This window comes from Elgaria multicarinata, chromosome 13 (genome assembly GCF_023053635.1).
Source record: "Elgaria multicarinata webbii isolate HBS135686 ecotype San Diego chromosome 13, rElgMul1.1.pri, whole genome shotgun sequence".
Taxonomy (NCBI): domain Eukaryota; kingdom Metazoa; phylum Chordata; class Lepidosauria; order Squamata; family Anguidae; genus Elgaria; species Elgaria multicarinata.
This window is the reverse complement of record NC_086183.1, coordinates 8,455,051-8,468,001: the sequence shown is the minus strand read 5'-3', so window position 1 is coordinate 8,468,001 and position 12,951 is coordinate 8,455,051. Positions and strand designations below refer to the sequence as shown.

Here is a 12,951-nt window from a genome sequence, read left to right as displayed (position 1 = left end):
TTTTACGCTGCCGGAAGCCTTCTTCTCTTTGCTCCTACTGGAGGCCTCCGCTTCGGGCTTCCGCCTCTCCCGCTCTCCGTGCGAAGCCTCCGAGCCGAGCTTCACCTTCTCCGACTTGGCTCTCTCGGGCTCCTGCAGCTTTTGCTTCTTTGCGTGGTCCTCCGGCGTTTCCTCCGAGTCAAAGGGTGGCCTCTCCTTCTTGGGGCCGCCGTCTCTTTTCTTCTCTCGCTTGGTGCTGTCCGAGGCCTTCAGCCGCTCCTTGCTGCCCCCTGTCAAGGCAGCTTCTCGGAGGGGCTCCTTCGAAGAGCCCTTGTGCAGCCTCTCGAGCATGAAATCGGGACCGCGCTCCTCCCCCTTGGCCTCTGTCCGTTGCTTCTCCTTGTGAGAAGATTTGTGCTCTCTGCTCCGACTTGAGCCGGCTTTGTCCTGGGAGTCGCTGAGGGTCCTGCCGTGACCTCCCTCCAGCCGGTCCCTGAAAGCCGTGGCCTTTAGGGGCCTTCCGGCTAAGGGACTTCTGCTCCCTCTCCTGCTCCTCAGCTCTACAGAGGTCCACGTACAGGTCCTGAGGGCTCTCACTCGGCTCGGGCGAGGCCGCGTGTCCATAGTCAGAGCACTCCTGGTCGGAGGAGAGCACCGGGGACTCTCTGCCCCACGCCCTGCCCTCCGGAACGCCGTAACTCACAGTCTGATGGGTTTTCTCGGGCTCTGAGTACCTCTTGGACTTTTTCGCTCCGTATTCTGGCTCGTACACTTGGCTGCAGGAAGGCTGGTAAGCCTCGGGCACGTCCTGTTCTACCTCCTCGTCCTCTTTGGGGGAAGGTTCTCGCGGCCGGTTTCCTAGAGATGCTGCGGTCGTAGCTGCGCTCTACAGGTTCAAGGTTATGCCTTTAAAAAAAGAAAGAAAGAGTAGTAGGTCAGAGACCCAACACAGAAACAGTCAACCTCCAAAATTGGCTAATCCCAACTCCTTCACTAAGGCAGAAACGGAATGCAGCCAGGGCTGCTGGCTCCTCTGCTTCTCCCCATGAAGAATTGCTGCAGAGCCTCCTCATTAGATTTTGGGGACCAGGTTTCTAGTCCTTATGGCTGAAAACGCAGCCTGCATGTTTTCATGTGGCTATGAAATTCCCTGATATTCGGGAGTATTTTCCACCGTATTCCCTCACCAAAAATGCCACACCAGCTGCTGGGGAACTTGGATGGGAGGGTGTTGTTGCTTGTGAGTTTCTCGTGGGCAGCTGCTTGGCCACCGTTGGACTAGATGGACCCTTGCTCTGATCCAGCAGGGCTTGTCTTAGGTTCTTACTTTCCCTCCCGCTATCAACACTTCCCAAAAATTCTAAGTTTAGAAGGCACTATTTAAAATTCTGCAGAATTAAAATAACAACACACAAGTCATGGAGTTTAAGAAAAATGGGTGTAAGTTTTATCGATTCATGGGATTAGTGTTCGGTGGACTTCATTCAAAACAGGCAAAACTTGGCATCCATCTGCTGTGATCGCCTCAAAGGAAGCATGGAAAAAAGCTGGGGCAGATGTGGGGCAGCCCTCTGCAAGCCGAGTAACCCTACAACACACATTTAGTCACTGCCTGGAGCACCAGGCTAATCTACTTTGCCTTCCTTTGTGGCAATTCTCAGTGCTCTTTCTTTCATCAGCGACTATGTCAGCAAGTCCCAGATGGCACATTGGGAGAGAATCGCTAAGGTGCTGAAATAAAAATAAATAAAATAATTAAAAGCTTCCCATGAGCCTAAAGGAGTAATCAAGCCGAGGAAGCTGCCTGCCGCCATCCCAAGTGTCTGGCTGTGCTTCCTTTTCGGTTGGAGGCGGAGAATTCTTCCAGCACCCAATTCTGGATTGAAGGCAATCATATCATTTGACTGCACAAGACTTAGGGACTCATCACATTGCTTGGCCTCAGAAGAAGGTGCCCATTGTCCCTCTGTGCGAGTCAGTGCTGTAGCCTTGCTTCCTCCCAGCCAGCATCCACTAGAGGCGGGTGATTCTGCAGCCTCTCCATACTGAGTGTGTTCAGATCCTCCTTATGTGGAGATGCAGCCTGTTGTGTCTCTGAGCGAATCACCGCTCTGGGCTCATCTCTCTCCAATTAGGATGACAGATTGTCAAGTTTTATAAAAGAAATGGGACGAGGCGCTCCTCCAAAGGCAGATAATTCTTTATCAAAACATGTATAGCCTACCTTTTGCCCAAAGCAACAGTGAGCAACAACTCCCATCATCCCTCGCTATTGGCTAGGCTAGCTAGGGCTGATGGGAATTGCAAGCCAAAACAATTAAGTTACCCACCCTTGGTGTAAAAGGTACATTTGTAGTTGCAGTTGTCTAAACAAGTAACACTTTTTTAACTGTAAGACTGGCACATACTTCCAGTTATAGTGCCAACGAAAAAAGTGCAGAAAGTACAGAGAGAGAAAAAATAACGTCTTAAATATCACGTATTTGGGAAACGCTGGTGGGATGGCCAGTGCTTGCAACACCTTTGCTGAGCAGGATATGATGGGGCCAAAAAGAGACAAACACAAATGTTCTACCCAGCAGAACACAGGAAGCTCCCTTATACCTACAGCCTCTCCTGGACAGGGTCAGCTCAGCCACAGTGGTACAGGCACTAGTAACCTCAAGACTGGATTACTGCAATGCATTGCATGTGGGTCTGCCCTTAAGGCTGCTCTGGAAGCTAGAGCTTGTGCAAAACGCAGCAGCTCAGCTGTTGTCGAAGGTGTCATGTCTAACCCTACTGCCTCTGTTTTGGGAGAAGGTGTTTCAGGTAATCAATCAGAATCAGATTCGGAACTAGAGGAGGCGGCGCCAGACACCAGCCAGCCTGTACCAGTGGGGGAGGAAGCTCTCGCAGGCAATTCATCAGCTGGGAGTCAGCCCTCTCCAGAGCTTATCTCCTCAAGGCTAAATCCTACACACCCGGTGGAAAGTGAGCTTTCTTCCAGAGGAGAGCACCCCGACAAGCTAGCTGATGCTAGGGTCCGCCGGAAGCTAAAATGCACGGAGCGGAAGGAAGGCGTGAGAAGGTTGGTCCTACTAGGATTGTGCCAGAACCTGCCTCCACACCAGGCTCTCTGAAGTTACAGGCGTTTGGGAAGAGGCTTCCTGTTCTCCTTGATCAGATAATTGTCTCGCTTAGTTTGCATAGTTTTGCCTAGGGGGAAGTTTCCAAGAGATTAGACTCTCTTCGGGTAGAAGAGATGTTTGTTGCTTAATAAATAGTCTCCCTGAGAATTCTGGTCCGACACTATTGAGCTATGACCCTTCCCCCAAAACATAGAGAAGTCTCAGGATTCAACCACATGTTGCATATTCCATAGAGCAGCCCACTTCCCACTCAACCGAAGCAAAGGACAAGAGTACGCTTTTCATTATTCTCGGTCAAGATGTGCCTTCAGCAGATGAAGTCCAGGCCTCCAAGGCAGCATCCAGCATGTCCATGGGATACATCCAGCTTACCGTTCTGTTTCCTGTGGGACAGGCACCAGCTTCTTCCACCTCGCCACCAAATTTTTGGCAAAATCCCCAACCTGTTCATGTTTCCGTAAACCGTTCACAGTCTTCCCCACCCCAGTCTCCTGCAGAAGGGATAGAGAAAACTGGTTCAGGTTTTGACAACAGTGGATAGGCAATATGCAGTTCATTTATGTATGTATCCTGTGTTATCTTGAAAGATCTTGGGCAGGGCAGGTAACATTACCGGGGGAAGGGGGGGCACTCCCCACCCCATAAAATAAAGCTGGCTTATTTAGAGATTTATACCACACCTTTTAGTCCCAAAAGGGACCCTTAAAACAGCTAAAAACAATCAGATTAAAACATCAAAATACAATCAAATAAAAAACTCACTAAAAAGAAATTAACCAAAAGATAAAGAAAAAAGAGCTAATATATCTTGGGTGAGCAAAATTATTCTAACCCCCCAAAACAGCCTTCTTAATCCATCGAAAAGTTAACAGAGGTGGCCAAGCATAAAAAGTTCACAATCTGGGCACTGCAGCAGAAGAAGCCCTGCTTTGTGTTCCCAGTAACCTGCTTCCAATGGAGGGATGTGAAGTGGAGCCTCCACTGATGACTTAAGTACCTTGGAGGACAGGATCAGGCAGAAGAAGGTGGTCCATTTAAATATCCTGGCCCCAAACCAGTTAGGGCAATGCTTCCCCAACCTGGGGAAGCTGTCAAGGAGGTTTGGAATACAACTCCCATCAGCCCCAGCCAACATGGCTAATGGTCAGAGATAATGGAACTTGGGAAGGCCAAACTAAGGCTTTAAAAATTATCACCAACACTTCAGAGGCCGGGCGACTATGCCTTAAGACAGGCTGTGCACCTCTGTCCAGACGCGTAGACTTCATAACCCACTGGACCTCAGTCTTGTCAGCGACGCTCCGGATCTCCACAGCGATTACATTTCTGGGTATAAAAAGTACCATTATGAAAAGGCTCTTACCAGAAGGATATCAACCGTGATAGGCAACTCAGAAAGCCTCTTCAGACTCTTCATCAGCTGCAGAGACAAAAGTAAAAGGGGCTGAGACATCTGTTATGTGAAGGGAGCTCTCCCTTGTAGCAGCAATGCAAGGAGGGCAGAAAACAAGCCCATCAAGCTGCTCCGATGGCAGCTGCACAGAGGCAAATCAGCCATTATCATTTACATTTCTATACCATCTTATTTGCTGAAAAGCCATCAAGGCGGTGTATAACTATTTAAAATAATAATAATAATAACAACTATTTAAAAAATCAGGAAAACCACGACATAATTTAAAAGGCTAAATTAAAAAGTCTTCATACCTTTTCTAAAAGTAAAGAGGGGGCAAATTTTAATAATAATAATAATAATAATAATAATAATAATAATAATAATTCTTAACTGTGTCTTCCTTTGAATTGAGGTGGGGAATAACATTAGTACAACAATACAATATAAATCAAATACACAAAATTAAATAAAAGAGCATATAAAAACAATACAATATCAAAATAACAATCGAGACAGCTTAAAATTCTTGGTTTAAAATTCATCTGGGTAGGCCCGCCAGAAGAGGCTAGTCTTTAAAGCTGTCTTAAACTCAGAGAGTTAAGTTGGTGAATCTCCTCTGGCAGGCCATCCCACAGTCTGGGGGCGACAGAAGAAAAGGTCCTCTGGGTAACAGCCTAGTTTTGCAGTTCTTGGGGAGGGCATTCTAGAGTTTGGGAGTGACACAGGAGAAAGCCCTTTCATGCCTGCCTGACAAACAAGGCTCTGAGGGTCCTGATGCCCACAAGAGCACATCTCCTGCAGATGTTAAGAACATCAGAAGGGCCCTGCTGGATCAGACCGAGGGTCCATCTAGTCCAGCCCTCTGTTCACACAGTGGCCAACCAGCTGTTGATCAGGGACCCACAAGCAGGACACGAGTGCAACAGCCCCCTCCCGCCCGTGTTCTTAATAACTGGCCAGGTTCATAACCAGGTCCCTTAGACAGCCAGTTAGAGGGCTTTAAAGATTAAAACAAAGACCCTGAATTGAGCCAGGAAAACAAGTGGCAATGAGTGCAGTTCTTTCAGGACAGATATAATATGGTTCCGATACTGAGTTGCCTTTTGAGGGCAAGAGATGCAGAGCAAGAATGGTTTATTACAACTGTCTCTGGAGACGCCACCAGTGAGGGAGGAAGCAGCAGCCAGGCACCTCTCCACCGTGCCTGGGTCCAGCTCCAGCTGAGAGCCCCCTCCCTCCTGCTACCAACTGTAACTGCTGAACTTTCCAACTAAGATTGTAGTGCCTGAATTTGCTTTCCTTTCCCCCCTCCTCCTCCTCCCTCCCAATCCCCTTTCCTTTTGTGTCATGTCTTTTAGATTGTAAGCCTGTGGGCAGGGACTGTCAAGAAATACTTTTGTAAGCCGCCGTGAGAGCCTTTTTTGGCTGAATGGCGGCATAAAAATCCTTAAATAAATAAAATAAAATAAATAAAGAATCCTGCAGATTGCAGCAAGAGAGGGCCCCAGGACACACACCCCTCTCTCAGTTGAATTACTACGCCTCCCCGACCCACCCCAGAATAGACTGGAAGCTTTCCAACATCTCAGAAAGACAGCACCCTGCCTTTAACCCTTCACTGCAGTGGCTCCTCTGTAAAGAATCAGGACGGTGGAATAGCCAGGGCCAGAAGTCGTCAGCACCAAGCAGTTGCTGGATCAAGACCTCTTAAGAGAACCACTGATGGCAAGGGCCATCTTGAATCAAACTTGGCCTGAGGCCCAGTGAGTTCAGAGGCAGGGCAAAAGGCACAAAGTCCCCTTCCGTCCCCCATGCAAATTTGGGGGATTCTCTCTGCCTGCATACTCTATCCATTTCCACTCCATTCCACCACCCCTCTGCACCCCACCCTAGGCTAAGCCTCCACACACCAATACTGTGCGGTGGAACATTTTAAATAATGGGAACATTTTCCGCTGCTCTTTTTCCATTGAAAGTTTTCCATTTTTAAAACGCAGCACAACTTTATACAGTTGTTTAGTCATGAACGGATACAATGCCAGGCAATTCGGGCAGCTTTCAAAGTTGCAATGAACTATCCTGAGGACAGACACTTCCATATACATAACAGCTCTTTGCGTATGCAACAAAGCATTGCAACTTTTCAATGCCCTCATTTTTTCCTTAAAAATGTAAGCAATGTAAGAAGAAATAGTAGTAGTAGTAGTAGTAGTAGTAGTAATATTTTTATACCCCTCCTCAATTATATTCCCAGGGTGGTATACAAAAAGAATAAAAACAAAATGCAAATACAAAAACCAATCTGTTGTGGGAGGGAAGGCATTCTCTGTTGTGGCACCCCAATTGTGGAATACCCTCCCCTTGGAGGCCCTACTGGTGCCGACGCTGGGTTCATTTACTAAGGGGTCCAAAGGGAGAGGCAGGTAAGAAATAAATATTATTATCGTGATGATGATGATGATGATGATGATGTCAGTGCCAAGTTAAAACATGGCTCTTTGAGGGCTAAATTCTCCGTGGCTACATATAGTTTTAATTGATTTTAATTATTTTTACTGCATTGAAAAAACTTCGACTGGCTTTAATTTGTTAATGACTTAATACGTTTTTACCTGTGTATATTATTTATGTTTACACTGTTCTGATACGCCACCCTGAGATCCTGGTGATATAGGGTGGGATACAAATGTTGTAATAAAATAAATAAATAATAAATAAAAACCTATCATCAAAGCTGCCCAAGGCAGTCAGTGGAATGAAAATGGTCAAACGCTCGGGAAAATAATTTTTAAAAGGTTGCTGCTTGGCACCGAAAGGACGAAGTAGGTGGCTGTGAGAGGAGAGTGTTCCACAAGTGGATTTATAAAAGAGGGCCTTACTCCTTCATGGCCACATGCTTTGCCTCAGTGGGTGGGGGCACCCGCAAGAGGCCCTCCATTGAAGGTCTTAAATGTACAGGTGGATACATGTGGAGAACGGCGATAGCTGCCGTTATCAAGTTCCCTAGTGCTGAGCTAGGTGTGGAGGGACACAGGGCTCTCCCTTACACTGAGTCAGGCCCCTGGTCCATCTCAGCCCAGTATCGTCGACGCTGGCTGGCAGCAGCTCTCCAGAGTTTCGGGTAGGAGCTTTTCCAGCCCTCCCTGGAGATGCCAAGGATTGAACCTGGGCCCTTCTGCCTGCAAAGTGGGGGCTCTGCTGCTAAGCCGCAGACATTTGTGGCCCTCCAGACATTGTTGGACTGCAACTCCCATTAGCCCTCAACAGCACAGCTAAAGGTGAAGGATGATGGGAGCTGCAGTCCAACAACGTCTGGAGGGCCACACATTCCCCTTCTCAGTCCTAAGCCATGAAAGAAGGGCTTTGAAGGCGAAAGCCAGAACTCTGGGTTAGGATGGAAACAGAGTGGGAGCCAGGGCAGTTGGTATAGCATACGCGTAACAGGATCATCATGCTGGGCCCCAGCTAGTAAGTTGGCAGCTGCAGTCTTCCCTAGCTGCAGTTTCTGAACTGTCTTCAAATGCAGCACCCTGTATCACACCTTACAAGAATCTAATTTGGAAGCTACCAGAGCATGGATAACCGAGCCTGATTCAAAGTGCCAGTTCTAACCTATACAGCCTTACACGGCTCGGGACCTCGATACCCGACAGAATGCCTCTCCCGATACAAACCTACTTGTACACTATGCTCAACATTATTATATTATTATTATTATTTATTTATTTAGCGCCATCAATGTACATGGTGCTGTACAGAGTAAAACAATAAAATAGCAAGACCCTGCCACATAGGCTTACATTCTAGGTCCTCCTCTGGGTGCCTACTCCAAGGGAGGCTCAGAAGATGGCAATAAGGGAGAGGGCCTTCTTATGTTCTAACTGCATACATTCATCTCTCCTTCTCTCCTGAGGGTGACCAGAGGCACAGAAAGGTGCTCCTGTATTTCTGGCAATTGTGTAGCAGAAGGTGGTCTTCCAGGTACAGCTTGTCCTGCAGAGCTGAAAAAGCAGCGCCTGCCCAAATCTCTTATTTTGCACAACTACAAAAGATAAAGGAACTCTGTCCTCCTTTACATCTGCCAAGGACTGTCAGGCACTAATCCTGATACAAAGAGAGAGGAGACCTCAAAAAAAAAAAAGAAAAAAAAAGGGCACAAATTGCAATTTGTTTGGCCAATGCATTTCAAGTGACTCTTCTTCTTAGGCAGGTATAAAAGTAACAATATTTAGCAAAGAAATGGCACTCGCAAAAATCATTTCTTAAATAAGTTTACACTGCAAAGGGAGTCTGTGCAATTGCCTTGGGGATTGGGTGGGTCCAGCCCTACAGAAAGAACAGGGAGCTGCCTCAGGTGCCAGAATTTGGGACGGACTTGGGCTACTCTGGAAAACATTGGAGGCCTCAGGACAACATGGTCTGGGATGCATGTGCACCAACTGCCATGATTTTCCCAATCGAAGCCTCTTCCTGTTGATGACTTATGAAGTAAGAGAAGAAAACTGTTGAGGGAATGACCTCCCTCCTCCAGTCAGCATGGGCAAAGGTGCATGGTGGGGTAGAGCAACATTATTAATTTTGCTGTGGGTACCAAAATAACTTGTGCTTTCTCTGCCAGTGGAAGCTCGTCTTGCTGGTTTCCAAACTTGCCCCTGACCCGGCCCACACCATTCTTCTGGACCATGGATGGCCCTTTTACCAAGTGGTATATGTTCCTACAGTGCACGTGCAGCCAACGCAGGGTGTTGCTTATCTGCAGCGTCTTGCAAAACAGCACGGATAATTTTGCCACAAATCTGCACCCACTCAGAAATCCAGTAAAGCAGGGGAGAGGCAACATTTGCCTCACCTCTTGCAAGGATATTACAGACTATCGCAATGTACCCCACAGTCACAGGTACACTTTGATAAGCTGTCATATGGGGAAATGGTTGCCTGAATTCACCTCCAAGATGAAGTGTCACTTGTTTCTTTTAAAGTAGATTTTCTGGGGCAGTTATCTGATGCATGCAAGCACACACCTCAGAAAATACACACCGCAGGAAAAACAAAAACACATTTGCAGACATGCAGCTAGAAAGAATTAAGCAGAGTAAAGGGATTGGAGTTTTCCTTCCTTTTATAGCTCCGGCTTTCTTCTGGTTAAAGCGGCAACTTTGTAAAGGGGGATTTTGGACAAAAGATATCATATCCCAAATCGGCACCTTTCAGGACGGGCCAAAGCATTATTTTTATTATTGTTCTGAAGTACCACATCTATCTGTGGTTAATTTAATTTTCGAGCAGAGAAACAACTAAGATTGCTCTAGAGCAGCCTTCCCCAACCTGGTGCCCTCCAGATGTGTTGGGCTATACTTCCCATTATCCCCAGCCAGGTGATGGGAGGTGTAGTCCAATACACCCAGAAAGCTCCAGTTTGGGGAAACACATTACACATCATGCAACTGTTCTCTCCTGTGCTCTTACTTAAAATCAGTTCAATGAAAAGACATGAGAAGCTGTTCAGAGAATGCAAAGTTATATGGATTTGTCGGGGGCGGGGGGAGATACACCCCTCTATGAGCCGGGGGGGGGGGGAGGCTGGGTGATCCAGCCCTTCTCTGTCCGCCTCCTTGCCTTCTTTTTCTTGTAAATCATTCATAGAGTCACTAGCCACCCCCTATGTCTGCCCTAGACACCCTGGGCATTTTCCGTGGCATATATCCTTCTGGCATATATTGAAGATCACTTAGCCCAGCTACCTCTTCACACACTTTGACTTTCCCTCCCCTACCACTTTCATTGCTGCTGTTGGTAAAAGTAACAAAGTTGCAAGATAACTTTTTGTCAGGCTTCTTACATGTAAAGTTGTTGCAAGTCCAAAAAACAGAGGATGATAGTGATTCTGCATTAGCCCAGAGTGATTTTTAAAGGCTTGACATAGTTCTGAAAGCACAGAGATTTTCCTTCAGCTCTCTGTGCCGTCCAACTTGATATGGATGAGTAGGTTGGGGGCTACAATCCCAACATCGCACATTCAAGCCAAGATAACTTTGACACACGCATTGATCCAGAACAGCCACCCTTCCAGAGATGGTCCTCGACAGACAAATCGATAACACAAATTAAAATTCCACACTGTCCAATGGAGAGGGGTGGAGTAGGGGGCTTCAAAACAGAGCCCCTCGTTACAACCACCCCGAATCGGAGTTCAGCCATTAAAAAAAGAGAGCGTCCTGGGAGGGGTGGTGAGGTGGTAACTTAATACACATTAAAAGTACGTGCCCTTGGAAACCGAGCTCTGACATCCGCCAACCCACTTCGGGGGAAAAGCCCTGGGGAAGGAGGGTCTCTTGATCTCCCAGTTCTGAAAAAGGAAACCCTCCCCCTTGACATAATTCTAGCAGGGGTGAGGCGGGGATGCTCTCCCAAACAGGCACCTCTACCCCAGATCCGCCGCGCTCACACGGAGCCCCCACCCCAGCCAGGTCTACCTGCAAGGCGGTCATCCCACCCCTAAAAACAGCCCCCTCCGGCGAATCGCCCCCCGCCCCAATCTCCGCCTGCCTCACTGTGGCCCTCATTATGAGGGCCCTTGTCGCCCGGCCAGCTGGCCAGAATCCCCCAAGCCATTTGGCCACCACAGGTCGCCCCCCTCCGCCCCCTTTTTACCTCCCCCTTCCCTTCAGGGGGTCCCTTTACCTTCTTGGGCTCCGAATTGCCCGACAGCCGCGACTGCAGCTTCCCTACAACTTCTAGCACCGACTCCGCCATTTTTACTGCTGGCGAGGCCTCTTCACGGCGGAAGTGGCTGCTGCTTCACCGCCTACCCAGGAGGACTCGGGGCTTCCCTCCTTCCGAACCGCGGAGCCTCACTCGCTTCCCTTTTCGCGCCGCCATGTTTGTTCCGGGCAAAAAGAAAAAACGGCAGCGAAAAGGGCAGTGATGCGCCATTCTCTTCGACGGCTCGGCTCCGCCATCTTGGAAACTGGCATAGGCTTCGCCGCCGGGGAAGGTAGAGAGGGACAAAAGTCACCATCTCGGATCAGGGCAAGGTAAAAAAAAAAAAAAATGGGGAAAAAACAGCTGAAGGAAGAATGGGTTGTAACCTCCCCATCTTGGGTAAGGGCAAGAAGTTTCCTCGCTCAGGTGTGTCCGCCATTTTGAGTGTTGGCAAAAACATGCTATCCTTTGAAGAGCGACCATAGGTGGTTTGTTCTCACAGAATTGTTAGTGCTTTTGAACTAGATTTTATTTATTTATTTATTTATTTATTTATTTAGGATTGGTGTGTGAGCTTTCAAGAATTCCAGTTTTACAGAGATCAAAGAAGGGATTCAGAAAAGGCATCCTTATGGTGGAACAACAACAAAAAATCGGTCTTAGCCACAGTATGAAAGACAACACATTAAGAATGGCCACAATTCAACAGAGGTTGAAACTGAACTTCTGTTGGTTGGTCTTACGCTCTTTAACCGAAGCAGGAAAACAGCTCACTTAGCAAAAATTAAAGACTGTCGCCACTGCTTCTTATAGTGCTTTAAATGTTTGGCAATCTCCGTGCAGTTATCTCAGTTTCACAGATCTTCAGTTTGACTCCAGTTCTAACCAAGGATCAGTTCACATGGTCAATTTTGTCTCTGTGCACTGCGCTCTGGGTGTCTGATGGGTGTTCCCAGATGGACGCCTCTTAGCACTATCAAGCGATATCGTGCAGTTGTTCCATATTTTTCTCCTAAACTGGTTTTTCTGTGGGAAGGAAAAAGGTAGGAGAAGCGATGGGAAAACACAGGAGGGTTGCAAGTTGAAGATGTCATCTGGGACCTTCTATACAATTTCACGAATGAGGCAAGGCAATTGCATGATAAAAGCCTTGTCGGGAAGCACCCCAAGATAGTATTACACAGGAAATATCTTGCATAAACCAAGAATCTGCATGGATGCAGCCCCTGAGAACGGTACTACCTTTTTCTAGACATCCCATCGTAATTGTGAGAAGCCCCATTAGGAAGTGTATCAATGGAGAGTTCCGTAACAATGTTTCATATCCATCATTTTCTCTGTGAGAGTCTGTTCTTGAAGAAGCTCCAGATCAGATTTCCTCAACCTGGCAGCCTCCAGATGTATTGGACTAGATGATGAGAGTTTCAGTCCAACATATCGGGGGGGGGGGGGGGAGAAGAATCCATCCTGGGCCCACTCAGAGTTCTGCAGCTTGTCTCATTCTGGGAGTTCAGTGAAGGCAACTGTGTTACAAGCATTAATAAAAAGTAGCTGTTACCTGCAAGGCCACAGACCACGTGAGATGGATGTCATGATGCATTGGAAGCAGCCCACATCATTATGCTTGTCCCACGTGATCCCTCTTCTTATGTGATCAGAGTAGGACTGGATCAAGTGGAAGTAACAACAGAAAATCTAATGGTACCCCAACGACCAACGCATTTATTATGGCATAAGCTTTTG

General features: G+C 47.5%; 2 protein-coding genes across 2 annotated transcripts in view; both read right to left on the bottom strand.

Moving 5' to 3' along the window:
- ELOA (elongin A) overlaps window positions 1-11,297 on the bottom strand; it is a 31,286-nt gene extending 19,989 nt beyond the window's left edge. The window contains 6 exon segments of the mRNA XM_063140811.1: window positions 1-471; window positions 473-832; window positions 834-885; window positions 3,483-3,601; window positions 4,474-4,530; window positions 11,188-11,297. Of these exon segments, the coding sequence (XP_062996881.1) occupies window positions 1-471; window positions 473-832; window positions 834-885; window positions 3,483-3,601; window positions 4,474-4,530; window positions 11,188-11,259 (1,131 nt within the window). The 5' untranslated portion in view covers window positions 11,260-11,297.
- PPT1 (palmitoyl-protein thioesterase 1) overlaps window positions 1-12,951 on the bottom strand; it is a 276,709-nt gene that overhangs the window by 18,200 nt on the left and 245,558 nt on the right. The gene's annotated exons all lie outside the window — the stretch shown is intronic.